The sequence below is a fragment of the Choloepus didactylus genome, chromosome 8, assembly GCF_015220235.1.
Source record: "Choloepus didactylus isolate mChoDid1 chromosome 8, mChoDid1.pri, whole genome shotgun sequence".
NCBI lineage: Eukaryota > Metazoa > Chordata > Mammalia > Pilosa > Megalonychidae > Choloepus > Choloepus didactylus.
In genome coordinates, this window is record NC_051314.1 from 66,576,672 (window position 1) to 66,592,598 (window position 15,927).

At 39.5% G+C, this 15,927-nt stretch overlaps 1 protein-coding gene across 1 annotated transcript in view; it reads right to left on the bottom strand.

Moving 5' to 3' along the window:
* The window catches only part of LEMD3 (LEM domain containing 3), a 66,876-nt gene extending 51,521 nt beyond the window's left edge, over positions 1-15,355 (bottom strand). The window contains exon 1 of the mRNA XM_037845892.1: positions 13,800-15,355. Coding sequence (XP_037701820.1) covers positions 13,800-15,330 — 1,531 coding nt within the window. The 5' untranslated portion in view covers positions 15,331-15,355. The remainder of the gene's footprint in view (positions 1-13,799) is intronic.
* Between the last annotated feature and the right edge of the window lie 572 nt (positions 15,356-15,927).

Here is a 15,927-nt window from a genome sequence, read left to right on the forward strand (position 1 = left end):
ATGCATATATATTTTTATTTATTTAACTCCAATTCTTGTACTGCAGTTCTTCATGACTAAGTAGCTAAGGAATTTTAAGGACAATAGATAAAGTGTTTGCTTTAGAAGGTAAAACAAAATTAAAAAGCAATCTAACTCAACCCAACAAATGTTATATCCCTATTTTTAAAAATGTTAGGACTGATACTCTTCCCAAAGCAAAATTCAGGAAAGGATCCTAAATCAACCTAGTTTTTTTCATTTTCTAACCTAAATACTGCAGAATTTTTAAAAAGGTACTAGATATTTTCAAAGTAACTGGGTAATATTTTTACCCTTTTTCCTTCTTGGATAAGATAGTATTAATAACTTTAGAGCTGACATTCCGTATTAATTTCAATCTAGTACTATTTTTAAAATTTAAACTAAAATTTAAATCAAATACAAATTTTCCTCTAAGTAATGTTTGCTCCTAAAGTTATATCATTTAAATGAATGAAAAGTATCTCTTCACAATGAAAGACAGTGGGCTATAATGACAAAATGCTTGGAGCAAGGAATACGGCTGGCTCTAACACTTATGACTTGTGTGATCTTAGGCAAGTCACCGTCTCTTATTACCTCATGTAAAATGGGGATCTCAATACTTGCCTAATGTGTGAGGATTAAATGGGATATTTTGTGACTGTATACAGCAATATTGGGGGGAAAAAAGGATTAATAATCCTTAGTTTTTCCTTCTTTTCCCAATTCTAGCATGAACTAAACAGAGAACACTCAATTTTACAAAATAATATACTACTGCTCCATTCTACTTATGTGTCTGCCATGGAGCTCCTGGGAAGAAGCAACATTTCTTTAAAAGTTTATGAATTAAGAAGAAATAAGAAGGGAAGATCCCAAGGAAACGGTCCCTGTCAGAATTCTTTTACAATACCTGAATTTTTTACTTACTGACAAAAATGTCACCAAAGACAGAATCTGGGTTAACAAACATCTTGTATGTAAAGTATAATCAGCTCTAAAAAGAATTAAAGGGTTGGTAGGTCAGTCAGTCATTTAAATGTTACAACGGATCCCTTGATATTCACTATGAAGGACTTGAAAAGTTCTAAAATATAAGCACTATATATAATTTCCTTATAATATACTTTAAACAATAGCTCTCCACTTTTTAAGTAAAAAGACACCTTAAATTTATATCAAGATTTTCAGATTCCCCACAACAGTACCTTTAATATTCACTTACTGCCAATATATAATAAAATTCTACCATGAGCACAGTATTTTTCCAAGATTTCATATCTCATCATAGCACTATTGATAAGTATTTGAAAAATAGCACAATATAAAAGGAAGATATCATTCATTCCATCCTCAGACAATACTTAATGGGTGCAGCTCCTGAGAGTTTTACAATGTTGTAAACTAATCCAGTCAAATAGCCCTAACATTTAGCTAAAAGCAGCTGAACTGAGGAAGTTAAGAGGAGTTGAGATTTGGTAAGGTGACAAAGAAGAGAAGTGTATGTGCAAGAGGAAAGCAGTGGAATATAACTGTTAGAGAATGAGCTTCCAAGTCAAACTGTTAGGGTTCAAACCCCCCTCTGCTCTATAAACTTGTACACAGTGAATAACCTAATCCCAACATTCCTAATTTGTAAAATTATATGAGATTAGCGCTTGCATGATATACTTCTAAAGTATGACACTACAGCAAAGAGAGTTGACAACAGAAAGGTACATGGGAAAAATCTACACACTGCAAACTAGGTACTATAATTAATAGGAATACCATACTAGTATTACACAAATATTAGGGACAAATAATTAAGAGCTGACAAGAGCTATGAGACATTTTGGGTTATGAGAATTGTTTAAAATGGAGAGTGATGAGGACTGTACAACTAAGTGATGATAATGTGAGATATGGATGGATTATCGTGGATATAACATATGCTATGTGAACTTAGGACCCCCCCTACTTTATAAGTCAAGTCCTCGATATTGAGGCTTGCTCAGGTGAAACTTAGGGCTGTAAAGAGGAGGCTGAGCCCAGCTGTAATTATGTCTAGAAGTCATCTCCAGAGAACCTCTTTCATTGCTCAAATGTGGATTCTCTCTCTCTAACCCTAACCCTGCAAATAAATTCATTACCCTCCCCCCAACGTGGGACAGGACCCCCAAGATGAATGAGCCTTCCTGGCAACGTGGGACATGGATTCCAGGAATGAGCGGACTCTGGCACTGAGGGATTGAGAACGCCTTTTTGACCAAAAGGGGGAAAAGGCAACAAAATAAGGTTCTAGTGTCTAAGACAATTCAAATAGAGTCAAGAGGTTGTCCTGATGGTCACTCCTATGCAAGATTCACCTAGATATGCCAAATGACCACAATATGACAAGCCCAAGTCAACAGTAGCCCTGAAAACTTGAAAGAATGCCCGGATCCCTTTCTGAAACTCCATAAAAGTTTCACTCACTAAGTTTATTCGTCAGAAACTTAAATCCTTCAGAATGCTCCTATGCCAGCTAAGTCCCCAAACCCAGAGGCAACAGCCTCTTCAAGAACATCAACTAGATGTGTTCCCTTTGCTCATAAAGTTGACACTCCTTTTCAACATGAACAGGTTAGGGTGGTCACTGCCTAGACATCCCTGAAGATCAGGAAAGTGATTAAACTAGAGGAAGGAGTAGCAACAGACAAGATGGAGTTTAACAAAGGATTATGAATACTGAATTTTTATACAATTTTGTCTTAGTTGCTAGGGTGTTAGAATAGTTAGAAGGAAAAAAATGAAATGGTAGAACTGTAATCCATAACATACTTTGAGATTTGTTCTATAGCTACTTGTTAAACTGTAATTTAAAAGCTATACCTTTTTGTATATATGTTAGATTTCACAATAAGGAAATAACTGAAACTATGGTACTACAACTCATAATAACTTTGGAACTTTCCTATATATCTACTTTTTAAATCATACTTTGAAGGATACTACTTTTTGCATTTGTTATATTTCATAATAAGGAAATAACTGTAACTGTGGAATTATAACCCATAATATTCTTTGAAATTTGCTATCTAACTACTTGTTAAATTGCACTTGGAAAGTTATCACTTTTATGTATATATGACATATTCTACAATAAAAAAATATTAAAAAATTATATGAGATTAGTACCTACCTAATAAAATTCTTAAGAAGACTAAATGAGATAATGCACATTAAACATTTATACTTGCTAAGCATGCAGTAAATGAACCTACTGTTAAACACAGAAAATTTTGAAGTATTGACCACTTAGGTATTTGGTCAAGATTATAGTAGAAGAGTAAGAAGCTTAGGCCAGTATGAGTTTGAGAAGAGAAATTAAGGGGTGGAAAGTAGAGGAAGGGAGGACATAGGCAAAAAAAACCAAGTCTTCCTCCTCCTCCTCCAAGTCCACAGAACATGATCCACTGCTCCAAGAATCCAAAACTTAAACCAACAGTATATATCAGTGGTAAAATAGAATATGGTAAAATAGGCTTCTATGGGCTAGCTTGTGAACTTAAATTTTAAAATAGTGTAGTAAAACATGTTCCAAGTTCCAAACAACTGTTTTACACATGATTTGGAAGACAACTCATTCAAAAATTGGTAAATAGCTATTTTTCCTTTTGGAAGTAAGCAGCTTGCCTTTGTGAGCAAACATTCTCTAGGAATCCAAATGTAATTCAAAGAAATTATTCAAATTAATTAGGAGATGCTGCTAAGTATAAAGCCACCATAAAATTATGCTGTGTAAAAGAATTGAGATAATATTTAAAATTCAAAGAGTATGATGAAAAAGTGTTTCCCAAAATCTTTCTCAGAGTGAGGTAATGAAACCCTTAAAAATATTTTTTTTTACTCCAACAAATGTTTTACCAGTCATCCGCTTTTCATTTTTCCCAAAAGGAGATGACTTTTTCCTTATCTCCTACCCTAGTAACGTGCCATACTCAAAAGGCCATCTCTTGTTCTTACACATCTAGTTTGAAGAGCCATAGAAAGCAGATTACAATGGGAAAAGGTAGAGAGCATGTAAGAAATATTCCCAACAAGGAAAATGAGTAAGAATTTAGTGGATATTACACTCCACTTCAAGCTAAGAAGCCCTTTGAGGCTTAAAATAAAGGGCAATTAAATCTTAAGTCACTGCAACAAATCAAGAATAGCTGAGCAGTGGTAGAAATAAGTATCACTCACCTACATGTCCTAGCTCTAAGTGGCCATGCTTTAAAACTGCAATACAGTGAACCAAACAAGGGTTTTAGAGCCAGACTTAGTTTTAAATCCCTGCTTTACTATGACTACCTGTTTAACTTAAGACAAATCAGTATCTCTATACCTCAGTTCCCATACATGGAAAATGAGAATAAAACCTTCACCATGAAGTTATTTAAAGATTAGGTGAAAATATTTATAGAGAACAAAATGCATGGCACATTGGAAGCATTAAAAAAATTAGTAGCCATTATATCTCATTAAACCAACATAACTTAGGGAAGACCACCAAAACAGCAGGTCTAGGCCTATTCTGTTCAATATGGTAGCCACTTGTCATATGTAGTTACTGAGCACTTGAAATGTGGCTAATCTGAACTGAGACACGCTGTGAGTGTAAAATACACATTGGATCATGAAGCCTTAATACAAAATAATAATAATAATAATAACGTGAAACATATCATTAATAATTTTTATATTGAGTATAAATTGAAACGATAATATTGTGAGTATATTATATTACTAAAATTAATTCCACCTGTTCTTTTTACTTTTTAATGTGGCTACCAGAAATTTTAAAATTGCCTATGGAGTCTATATTACATTTCTATATTGTCTATAGACTTCTTTAGATATCACTTGTCTAAACCACATCTCTGTTTCAGTTTCAAATGCGAAACAGGATGAAAATTTCATTATGTGTTTCATGTGAATTATCGGGGAAATGGAAGATCCTAATGCACTTTAAATCCCTTATACTCTAAGAAGTATGATCTTAATATCCTGTTTCTCAAATTCATTTTATTTTATATGTCCCAATCTCTTCATTACCCCCATTCAGCATATTACCTATTTATTCACAGGACTACACCTCATTATCCCATTTCAGCAGTAATAGTATTCATGGTATCTTACAAACTGGCTGAAGAACAGCATGTGACAGGCTTTCCTTCTCTACCAGCTGCACACACTGTCTGTTCTTCAGATGTTAATGGAAGCTTACTCTAAGACCCATCTACATTCCTAGAGAATGTTTTTCTGCCTTAAATTCAGTACTATTGTTTGGATTAAAGCAAGATAACCCATTTTTGACTTTTTATTGGCAAATCTACTTTATGGTGGTCAATGAGGCTAAAGACTAGTTTTGAGTTGTGCTTCATAACCTATCAAATTAATATAACTGTAAAAAGAAACACATTCTTTTTTAGTTCTTGAAATAAGGAAAACACTAATCAGTTAATGTGAAAAGATGCCTCCCTTTTATCTACTAGGATCTACTAGGACAGTTTGAGAGAAAGGTATTTAAATATACTGATAAGAACTAAAATTATTAACCAACTCTTTTATTATTTATTAACATTACTGACAGAACATGTTATAATGCTCAACATGGATTATTTAAACTAGACTACTAAGAGTTGGGGAATCCTAACTTACAGTATCAAAAGCATACTGTTACATACCACTTCAAAATTCTCCAAAGCATTTCCATAGACATTATCATATTAGTTCCCTACAAAAACCAATGATTAAAAGCAGAGTTGATTAAACTATCCCTTTATTTGATAGGTGCAAAAACCAAAGTCTAAAGGTTATGAGTGACTTAGTTGCCCAAATAAAGTGGTAGCTGAGAATAAGATGAAGCATAACAAAATCTATTCCTGCCCAGTGGTTAAGATTATGGACTCTGAAATCAGATCATGGGTTCAAATCCTGATTCCAGACTTAGTTGCTATGAGACCTTTAGTAAGCCACTTGTAACTTTATTCTCTCTCTGTCTGTTTTCTCTTGGGAATATTAGTAGTTACCATCATGAAAATTAAGATAAAGTACTCTAGCACATGAAAAGTTCTCACAAATGTTTGCTCTTATCATTGAAGACCCCAAATAAACTCATTTTCTCTATACTACCTTTCCCCAAACAAGATCCCTCTTCAAATCCCTATTTCTATCAATGGTATCACCAGTCTTTCAGTCATCCAGTTTCACGACCACAGAATAATCTTTGATTCTTACCTCTCCTTTATTCTCCATATGCAAACAATCACAAAGTATTATTTTTCTTTCTTCAAATGGCTTCTCACATCACAGACCCTACTCCACCCCCATAGTTAACAAGCTCCTTCAGGTTCTAATCAGTCCACGTCTGCTTCTAGTCTGTTTCTAGGGCCTACCACTCCCTGTCACTACATTATCTATACCACCACCTGTTTATTTTTCTTAAAAGACCAAATTGATCATGCTATCCCTCTGCTTGAAAACCTCCATGGATTCCCACTGCTCCATCTACACATTAAAGTATGAATTTGGAATTTAGGACCTTTCATTATTTGAGACTGACCCAACTCACAGTGAATCCCCACTCCCACTTTTTTATAAAAATGTAGCACTTATAACATATCTTCCATATTTCATAACCATTTTATGTGACTGTTATTAGGGGGGTGGAAGTTCTTGCAGGAATGAGATTCCCTCTCAGTACCTGAATATTAAGTTAGGCTACCAATTACTGAGTTAGAAAATGAGTTAAATCAATGCACACATACTGGGTACCTGATATGTGACCATTTATCCAACAAATATTTCCTAAGTGTTTTAGTTTCCTAGCTGCTAAAACAAATACCACACAAATGGGAATTTTTTGGCTCATGGTTTTGAGCCTAAGGAGAAGTCCAAAACCAAAGTGTCAGCAAGGCAATGCTTTCTCCCTGAAGACTGTGGTGTTCTGGGGCTGGCTGTTGGCAGTTCTTGGTGTTCCATGGCTTTTTCATCACATGGCAATGCACATTGTGACATCTTCTCATCTCTCTTCTGGGTTATACTGACTTCCGGCTTCTGGCTGCTCCTCATGGCTTCTCTTACCATGTCCAATTTTCTTTGCTTATAAGGACTTCAGCCATATTGGATTTAAGACCTGCCCTCCTTCAGTTTGGGCACACCTTAGCTAATAACATCTTCAAATATCCTATTTACTGTGGGGAGCCGCTTTCCGGGTTAAGGCCTAGTGGACACGCCGCGACCTGCTCTAGAGTAGCCCCCGCCCATCGTTTGAGCCAAGATGGCGCCCGTATCCTGCTTCCGCATATGACGCATGAGGCAGCGGTTGCTGCTAGCCTATTGTACACGCTTACGTAGTGCCAGCACATTGGTTGTAACTATTGTATATAAGAAATTACCCGGGCTAGCCTCGGGGAGACAGCCCACAGGGAGCCGTGCCTGACGGCCGCATAGAGGTTGTTCTCCCGCGGGGTATAGGGCCTCGTGTGGAATATGTAACAGAGAAAGTTTTCTTCCTGGCTCCAGTAAAAGGCTTGCATTCACTGCTATTGTGTGCCTCAAGTGTCAGTTTGTCTGTGTCTCTCCCTCTTTCCCTCTGTTCTCCTTGCCGGCCGAGGACAGGACGCGCGGGACCGAGTGAGAAGGCGCCGGACAATTTACAAATGAGTTCACATCCACAGGACCAGGAGTTGAGACCTAAACATGTCTCTTTATGGGGAGCATGACTCAATTCCCAACACTGAAAAATGAATTCAGGCCAAGAACGCTAATACGACTTCCATCTATTAAGTAAGTTCCATATGCCAGGCAACTCCACCAAACACTTTAAACTTATTATCTCACTTAATGCTTAAAGCCACCCTGAGGCAGATACTATCATCTAGACAAGTAGTTTTAATATGAGGTAACTGAGTCTTTAGTAAATTGCCCAAAGTCAGGGCAGGAAAAGAGAGAGAGCTGAGATTTAAACTCAAAACTCAGTGAAAAGCCTGTGCCCTTTACCACTGGATTCTACTTCTCTTGTAGGAGCTGTGATTTTTCTGCCTTGTTGGATATACAATCATAATGCACTGTAATAAATGCTATGAAGGAAACACAAGATCTTATTTGAGAAGAGAATGATAGGCCATTCTCTGGGGAAAAAAGAATGGGAATTCAGAGATGTCCAGAGGTGACTCTTAAGCATTTGGACAGTAGAGAGGAAAAGGGGGCATTCCCAAAGAAAGGAATAACATGTGCAAAGGCATGGAGACACAAACAATCATGACATATTCAATGAAAAGCACATAGTTCAATCTTCCAGCAAGTAAAGTGTGATGAGAGGGATTGATAGGAAATGAAGCTAGAAAGGCAGACAAAGTCATGATTATGAACAGTTTAACCAAGGAGTTTAGATGTTATCCAGTAAGTGAGGGAAAACCATTGAATAATTTTAAGCAAGAAAGTGGTTGTTGTAGTTTGCTAATGGTGCCAGAATGCAAAACAACAGAGATGGATGGGCTTTTATAAAAGGGGGTTTATTTGCTTACACAGCTACAGTCTTAAGGCCACAAAGTGTCCAAGGTAACACATCAGCAATCGGGTACCCTCACTGGAGGATGGCCAATGGTGTCCAGAAAACCTCTGTTAGCTGGGAAGGCACGTGGCTGGCGTCTGCTCCAAAGTTCTGGTTTCAAAATGGCTTTCTCCCAGGACGTTCCTCTCTAGGCTGCAGTTCCTCAAAAATGTCACTCTTAGTTGCACTTGGGATATTTGTCCCCTCTTAGCTTCTATGGAGCAAGAGTCTGCTTTCAATGGCCGTTTTCAAACTGTCTCTCATCTGCAGCTCCTGTGCTTTCTTCAAAGTGTCTCTCTTGGCTGTAAAGTGTCCCTCTTGGCTGTAGCTCCTCTTCAAAACGTTGCTCACAGCTGCACTGAGTACCCCCTATCTGTCAGCTCATTTATATGGCTCCAGTGACTCAACTTAGACCCATCCCAGATGGGCGGAGCTACACCTCCATGGAAATTATCCAGTCAGAGTCTTCACCCACAGCTGGGTGGGGCACATTGCCACAGAAACATTCAAAGAATTATAATCTTATCAACACCGATAACATCTGCCCACACAAGATTACATCAAAGATAATAGCGTTTGGGGAACATAATACATTCAAACCGGCACAGTGGTTGATTACATTTGTGTTTTAGATACATTGCTCTGACAATGAAAAATGTATCGCATGAGCCAAAGCCTAAATGCAGGAACACCTGTTAGAAGGCTACTAAAACAGTTTGGCCAAGAGACTAACCTAGAGCAGTGGGAATGGAGAGAAAAAGACTGATCCAAAGATACTTGGAAGGCAGAAATTACAGGACTTGGTTACCAATGAGATTGGGGTCTGGCAGAAAGACGAGGTAAAGGAAGGAATGTAGGGAACAGGAAGGTTTCTATCTTGAACATCTGAGTGGATGGAAGTACCATTAATTAGAACACAGGGGGAGAAAAAGGTGAGGGCAAGGAAACATGATGAGTAAGATAATGTATTGGTACTTCTGGTACATCCAGGAGATGTCTAATAAACAAATAGGTAAGTCTAGAGCTCCAAAGACAAACCTAAGCTGCAAATACAAAATTGGGAGGTATTTACCAGGGGAGTGAATGAAACTGCCTTTGTGTAAAAGGTACAGAGCCAAAAGACAGAGTTGCGGAGAGCCCCAATATTTGAAACCCAGGCAAACGGGAGTAAAAAGAAACTAGGAGAGTGGTGATAACAGAAGTTTAGAAAGGAGTTTCATGAAGACGGGAGCTGTCAATGAATCAAATGTATCGAAGAGATAAAGACAAAAACTTTAAAGGTGCCCCTGAATTTGGCAATGGAGTAATTGGCATCTTGAAGCAGAGATTACAGAGGAACATTTGGCAACACTGGTCATTCTTTCTGATCTTTCAACAAGCCAAGTCTGTTCTTGTCTCAGGGGTTTGCATTTGCCATGTCCCCTGCCTCGAATGCTCTGTTCACTGACCTTCAATGGCTGCTAGTTCCTTCTAGTCATTCATATCTCAGTTCAAACATCACCTCCTCAGAGAGCCTTGCACACCTGTACATAACACTGTACAACTCTTGACACCAGCCCCCAAATTTATTACCTATCGTTACCTTGTACTAGCACCTAACACTTCTGAAATTCTCATTTGTTTACCTTCCATGTCCATCTTCCCCCCTAGAATGTAATCGCCATGGGAAGAGACTTCACCTATCTGACTTATGCACCATATATCCCTGCTGCTTAAAAACAGTGCTTATTTAATGTGTGTATATACACATGGAAAATATTAGAAAGGTTCTGAAAGGTTCTATTACTTGAACTTATACCAGGATGATGGGTGAGACTAGGAGAGGCATACAATATCCATTCATTTTTTGCTTCACAGATCTCTATTTATATTTTCTACAAAAATCATGTCTTGTGCAATTAAAAAACAATTTTTTAAATAATGATCATTTGAGCCTAAGATAGTCTAACTGCAGGCCAATCCTTGAGTTGTCACTGTACAGTTAAAAAGGGCAGTTTGAAGTTAGAATCTTAAAACCTTGGAGCTGAAAGAGATCACCATATCCAGCTACTTAGGTTTACAGATGAAAAAGTTTAAGATGAAAGAGTTTAAGTGATTTTATTAATAAAAGGACGGTATTAACGATAAAATTTCAAAGACCAAAAGATCAAGAACTATTAAAAAGGCTCATCTATTGTGTTATACATAATTTAAATGCTATCTCATAAAAGCTTACTAAAGTATATACTCTCACATATAACCTACAATCTTCTAACGAAATTGTTACTCCAAGTAAAACTATTTCCTTAAGTACACTATTTGACCAATGAACCCTATAGTTAAGGGTCACAATATGTCAAAGGATTTGGAATACTTAAGTATAGGGAGTGAAAATTATTCACTCTGGGAGCGCTAACACCGTTAGCTGTGCAGACTAACTGAACTAGCAGGCATTTCTTTTCACCAAAGTATACAACGCGTCAGGAATATCACAGATTTAAGGATTCCATTATACTTTAACTCAAATTTTTGTGTTAATTTCTACAATGCGTATTTAATGGAATTTAATGAAAATTAAATGTTGAATAGGTAAGAAATGCCCTACTAAATGTCATTTACAGAAATGACAACTATTTCTCTTTACATATTATTATAGTTTACCCAGAAAACAACAAAGTTTGTCTACATTTTAATAATACCACCTCATATTTCTTTAACAAACCATCTCATTTGACAATCCCAACAACCCCATAGATAGAGTAGTTATTATTACTCCAATATAATATGTGAGTAAAATGAGGCCCAGGGGCTAAAGAGCTTGACCAAGGTCATTTAGATAAGTCCAGTACCCAGATCTTCTACCTCTTTATTCAGAGTTCTTTCCATCACACAGGCTACTCACATTTACCGTTTACTAAAATGCAAACACTTTATAACTTCCTTGTTTCTACATTAGTGGGGGTGAAAGAGGGACCCCAAAACTGTAGCATTTCCATTCCATTCTTCTTTACTAAAAATTTTAGCAGATAAGAAAATATTAGCTATTCATGTCAATAGTTAGGAGAAAGACGTGAAAGTCATTTTAATTAAGAATTGTGTTAATGAATCCTTGGTCATGAAATCCTACTAAAGAGCCATTTAATTATTTTCTTAACACTAATAAAATGAAAGTACCCTTTCATTTAGAAAACTGTCTACAAATAATACCAAAAGTCATGTGAAAGAATCAAATCCAAGTAAATCTAATGCCAAGCTTCTACACTGCTCTACCACTATTTTTTTCCACAAGTAGGAGGCAAGATGCTTTGGGCTTGGAAATCAATTGGAGGTGTGCCTTGCTGCTCCATATTCATTCACTTCAAAGAAATTACAGAACTGCCTACTTACACATACTACAAAATATTTAACCCTCATTTCAAGTTGAAAAAAATCTCAGTTCTACCAACCCACTATCTATTCAACTGTGTGTGTACATTTAACTTCCCTGAATTATATAGAATGTTTATATAAAAAAAGTTTTATATAAAACTTGCTCATCTATAAAATGGGGATAACATCACCTGCCTCTGAAGATTGTTGGTTAGATGATATGTGTAAAGCACTTAGCCCTTAGAAAAGGGTGGGTCACATAGAAGGTGGTGGTGTTAAGAGAAACAAATAGACGCAATACTTTCTATTGTTGATAAGTAATGTAATTTGATTTATGGGAATTTTACTAATTTAACTTCCAGTGTAATCTTATTTCCCTTTTTCCCACATTTTCCAAATATGTGGGGAAGGATATTTCACATCACTCTTGCTCCTAGGGAACCGAATACAGTGAGTGTTGGATTTCAGCCCTTTTCCAACTCTTCTAATCAAGCAATATGATTAATAATCTAATATTTGACCATCTTAACATTGGTTATATCTAAATCAAAGCTTACACTATTTTGACCCCTACTCTTTTTCTGAGTCTGCTAATTGCATTGTTGACTCTATTATGAAATAAAGCTAAAATAATGAGCCAATTTTATAAGAACAAATCATGATGCAAAGAATTCATGTTAGATAAAAAGGGTGGGACGTTTTCAGAGGGAGTAGGAACAGAGACCTAACACTGAGAAAATATTATTCAGCAATCCATCATGCACTAATTTACATTCTTTTAATCCTCACAGCCACTTTCTAGTCAGTTACCATCATTTCATAGATTAGGAAACAGAAGCTCAAACTTTTTTTCCCCTCTCCCTCTTGCTCAAGGTGCTCTAACCACGTCAGCCTACAGGAAAGTTCTTGCTAAACTCAGAGCCTTTCCTCTTTTCCTCTAAGTCCAGAATGATCTTTTGCTCTTGAGAAGGCTGGCTCCTTCCCCTACTTCAATCTTACCTCAAAAAGTACCCTCTTCTGACCATCTAATCTAAAGTAGCACACACCAATCACTCCCTCTTTATTTCCTTCACAGAACATAAAATGATATCCTTTTTGGGTTTAAAGGAGAAAGGAGACTGACTTTTTACTGTTGTATACCGCGTGCTTGGCACATAGAGGAACTGCTCAGTTGCTGGCTGAATGAATGAACACACCTGCCTACAGATATCTAGCAAGTAAATAGCAGAGTCTGGAACCCAATCCAGGTAAACCTGACCCCAAGCTCCTGCACTGCCCTACTATTACTTTTTCACAAGGGAGAAAGGAGACGCTTTGGGCTGGAAAATCAATTTGGAGTACCTTGCTACTTTCAAGATTCATTCACTTAAACGAAATTACAGAACAACCCATGTATACTTAGTACTGCAAAATATTTAACCAAAATTTCAAGTGAGCTTAGAATCACAACTCAATTTGAAGAGACACTGAATTTACGTTACCCCTTAACAAAGAAAATATTTTGAAACCTTTGAGTAACTGGTATCTGCACACACACACAAAAAAAGCTGAAGGAAAATCTAAGTCACACACCCAAAATTAATTTTCCTAACAAGACTGTAATATTTTGAGATTGTAATATTTTGGTTTTTTCTAACACGCTGTTTTGATTTAATACACGATACATCATAAAGAAAAAATTTTTAAATCAGCCATGGGATATCTTTCTGATAACCATAATACTTTTTAAGGAAAGGTGATACAAATGCTTTCAATCTGTTGCTTTTCACTGTTAAACCTTGTTCTTGCAGGTAAAAGTCACCACATGGAAAATGCTAACTGCAGTTAAAGCATAATCACTAACAACATTCCCCTTGTTACCTTACCCACTGAGTTTAATACTTACTGTTGAGTCCTCCATCCTCGGATACTCCTGTCCCTCTCATCCCTAAGTAAGTCAGTCCCAATATAAGGAAAAATAAGCAGGCAGCAGTTAAGAGAAACATCGACAAGTAGTGGGCACTAAAACCCCCGGTGGAGGACACCTCCTCCCGTTTAAATTGCTGGAGAAGTTCCTCCTCAGGTTCGGAAAGCTTCGGTTTGTTGTATGTGTTTTTCAGGTAGGTATGATTGGAGCCGGTATGATTGGAGTGATTGATCCTGAGTGAACTGGAGGCGGCCACAGCAGCACTGGGAGGGAAGCTGTTGGAATAAATCCTGGAGGAGTCCACACTGAAGGCCCCACCGCCGATATGATTATTGGTTTTACGAAGTGAGACTGTTGACGTATCCAGGGTGGAGTCCATGTCAGTAAGTGGCGGGGGCAGGAGAGGGGCCAATTTCTTAGCGTTAACACGGTATCTAGGAATGGGGCTGGAGTCCAGTTGATCACACCCTCCTCCCTGCTCCACAGCCGCCGCCGCCGCCACCGCCTCTTCGAGGTTTCGGCTCCTGTCTAGACTCCCGGCAGCCGCCGCCCTGTCATTCATCGCGAATCCTCCCCCTCCTTGAACCGAGGTCTCCAGCCTGCTGCCGGCAGATTTAGCAGTCAGCTGAGAAAGAGGTTTACTATGGCTCCTTCTGGGCCGATGCCGGGAAAGGCACTCGTCTTTTGATACTTGCCTGGTGGAGGCCACGTCGTCGTCCCCTTCTTCCTCCGAGTCCGAATAATTTTCCCGGCAGATGTAGGGAAGAAGCCGATTACCATTCACCGTCCGCCTTGACCACAGCGGCTCCTCGGCCTCCGGGTCCCTCTCCTCACCGTCTTCTCCCTCCTCTTCCTCGTCCTCCACTGCTCCATCTTTCCCCGACGGAGTCTGCAGTTCGGAGGCAGCTGGCCTCCTGGCCCCCCACCACGAATGGGGCTTCCTTCGCTCGGCTGAGTTGCTGTTAGTCACCTCGCTGGCGGCCAGGGGAGCCGGCGGCGGTTTAAGCCCGCGGTACTGGAGCGGAGCCCGGTCTTTCCTCCCGCCGCCGGCCTGGTCCCGGGGACTGGCCTCCACGTCCGACTCGTCCGAGCTGAAGCCCAGCAGCACTTTGCTGCCAGCCGTGGGGGCGGCCAAGGCGCCCCCAGGCTCTCCCAAGGGGCTCTCCCGACCCGAGGCCGACATTCGGCCGAGACCCCCAGGGGTCCGTAGGTAGGAGAGGTCGCCCGAGACTGGCCTGATCCCCATCCCCACGGTCGCCGCCACCGGTCCCGCGGCTGCGACGGTGGTGGCTGCCGTGTTATTGTTATTACTGTTCCGCGTCTTGTTGCCGCGGCTCCCGGACCGGTGCTGCTGCTGCTGCTCTTCCTCTCGAAGCTTCTTCAGCTTCTTGAGGTAGACCGGGCGGGTGCTCTCCGTCACCGGGCCAGGAGACAGGCCATAACGACGGAGCTGAGAGAAAAGCTCCTCATCCGTGAGCTGCTGAGGGGCCGATGCCGCTGCCGCCGCCATTTTCTCTCCAGGGTGTTTTACAAGCTCCGCGCTACCGGAAGTGACGCGCTGCCCTAGACCCTGAACTAGACCCGGCTGCGTCGCCCTCCCGGCGCCGCGGACGCCTCGGCCAATAAGAGGCGCTGGAGGAGCTCACCTGAGCGGGAAAGGACCACCTGAACCGCGCGCGGCTCCCGCTGTGAATTGTTTTTCTACGCTCTCACCTTGAGGTCCCTGCGCTTGATCTCCTCCTTCTGTCTGTCTCCTCCCGCTGTTCTGTGCCCTGCCCTTCTAAGTGCCATTCCCGAGAACTGTGTATTGCTAACCACACCTTGACCTCTTCTTCCCAGGTTCCTGTCACCAGGGCAGTAATAATTGGAAGGAAATCCACCTTGAAGTTCATGGTATTATTTTTCTTTCTATCCACTTTACTGCTGTCCGGGGGAGCCTAGAGAGACTCAGAAATTTTGATGACCAGGCTAGAATGGCAATTTCCCTATCTGATTACAGATTCTCTCTTTACGGTTTGTCTTTACATTTGACTTTCCCTCGCTGTTCTTTTGAGAAGCCACCTCCTTCTCCTTTCCATTTCCAGGTGAAGATATAGAGTAGACCACT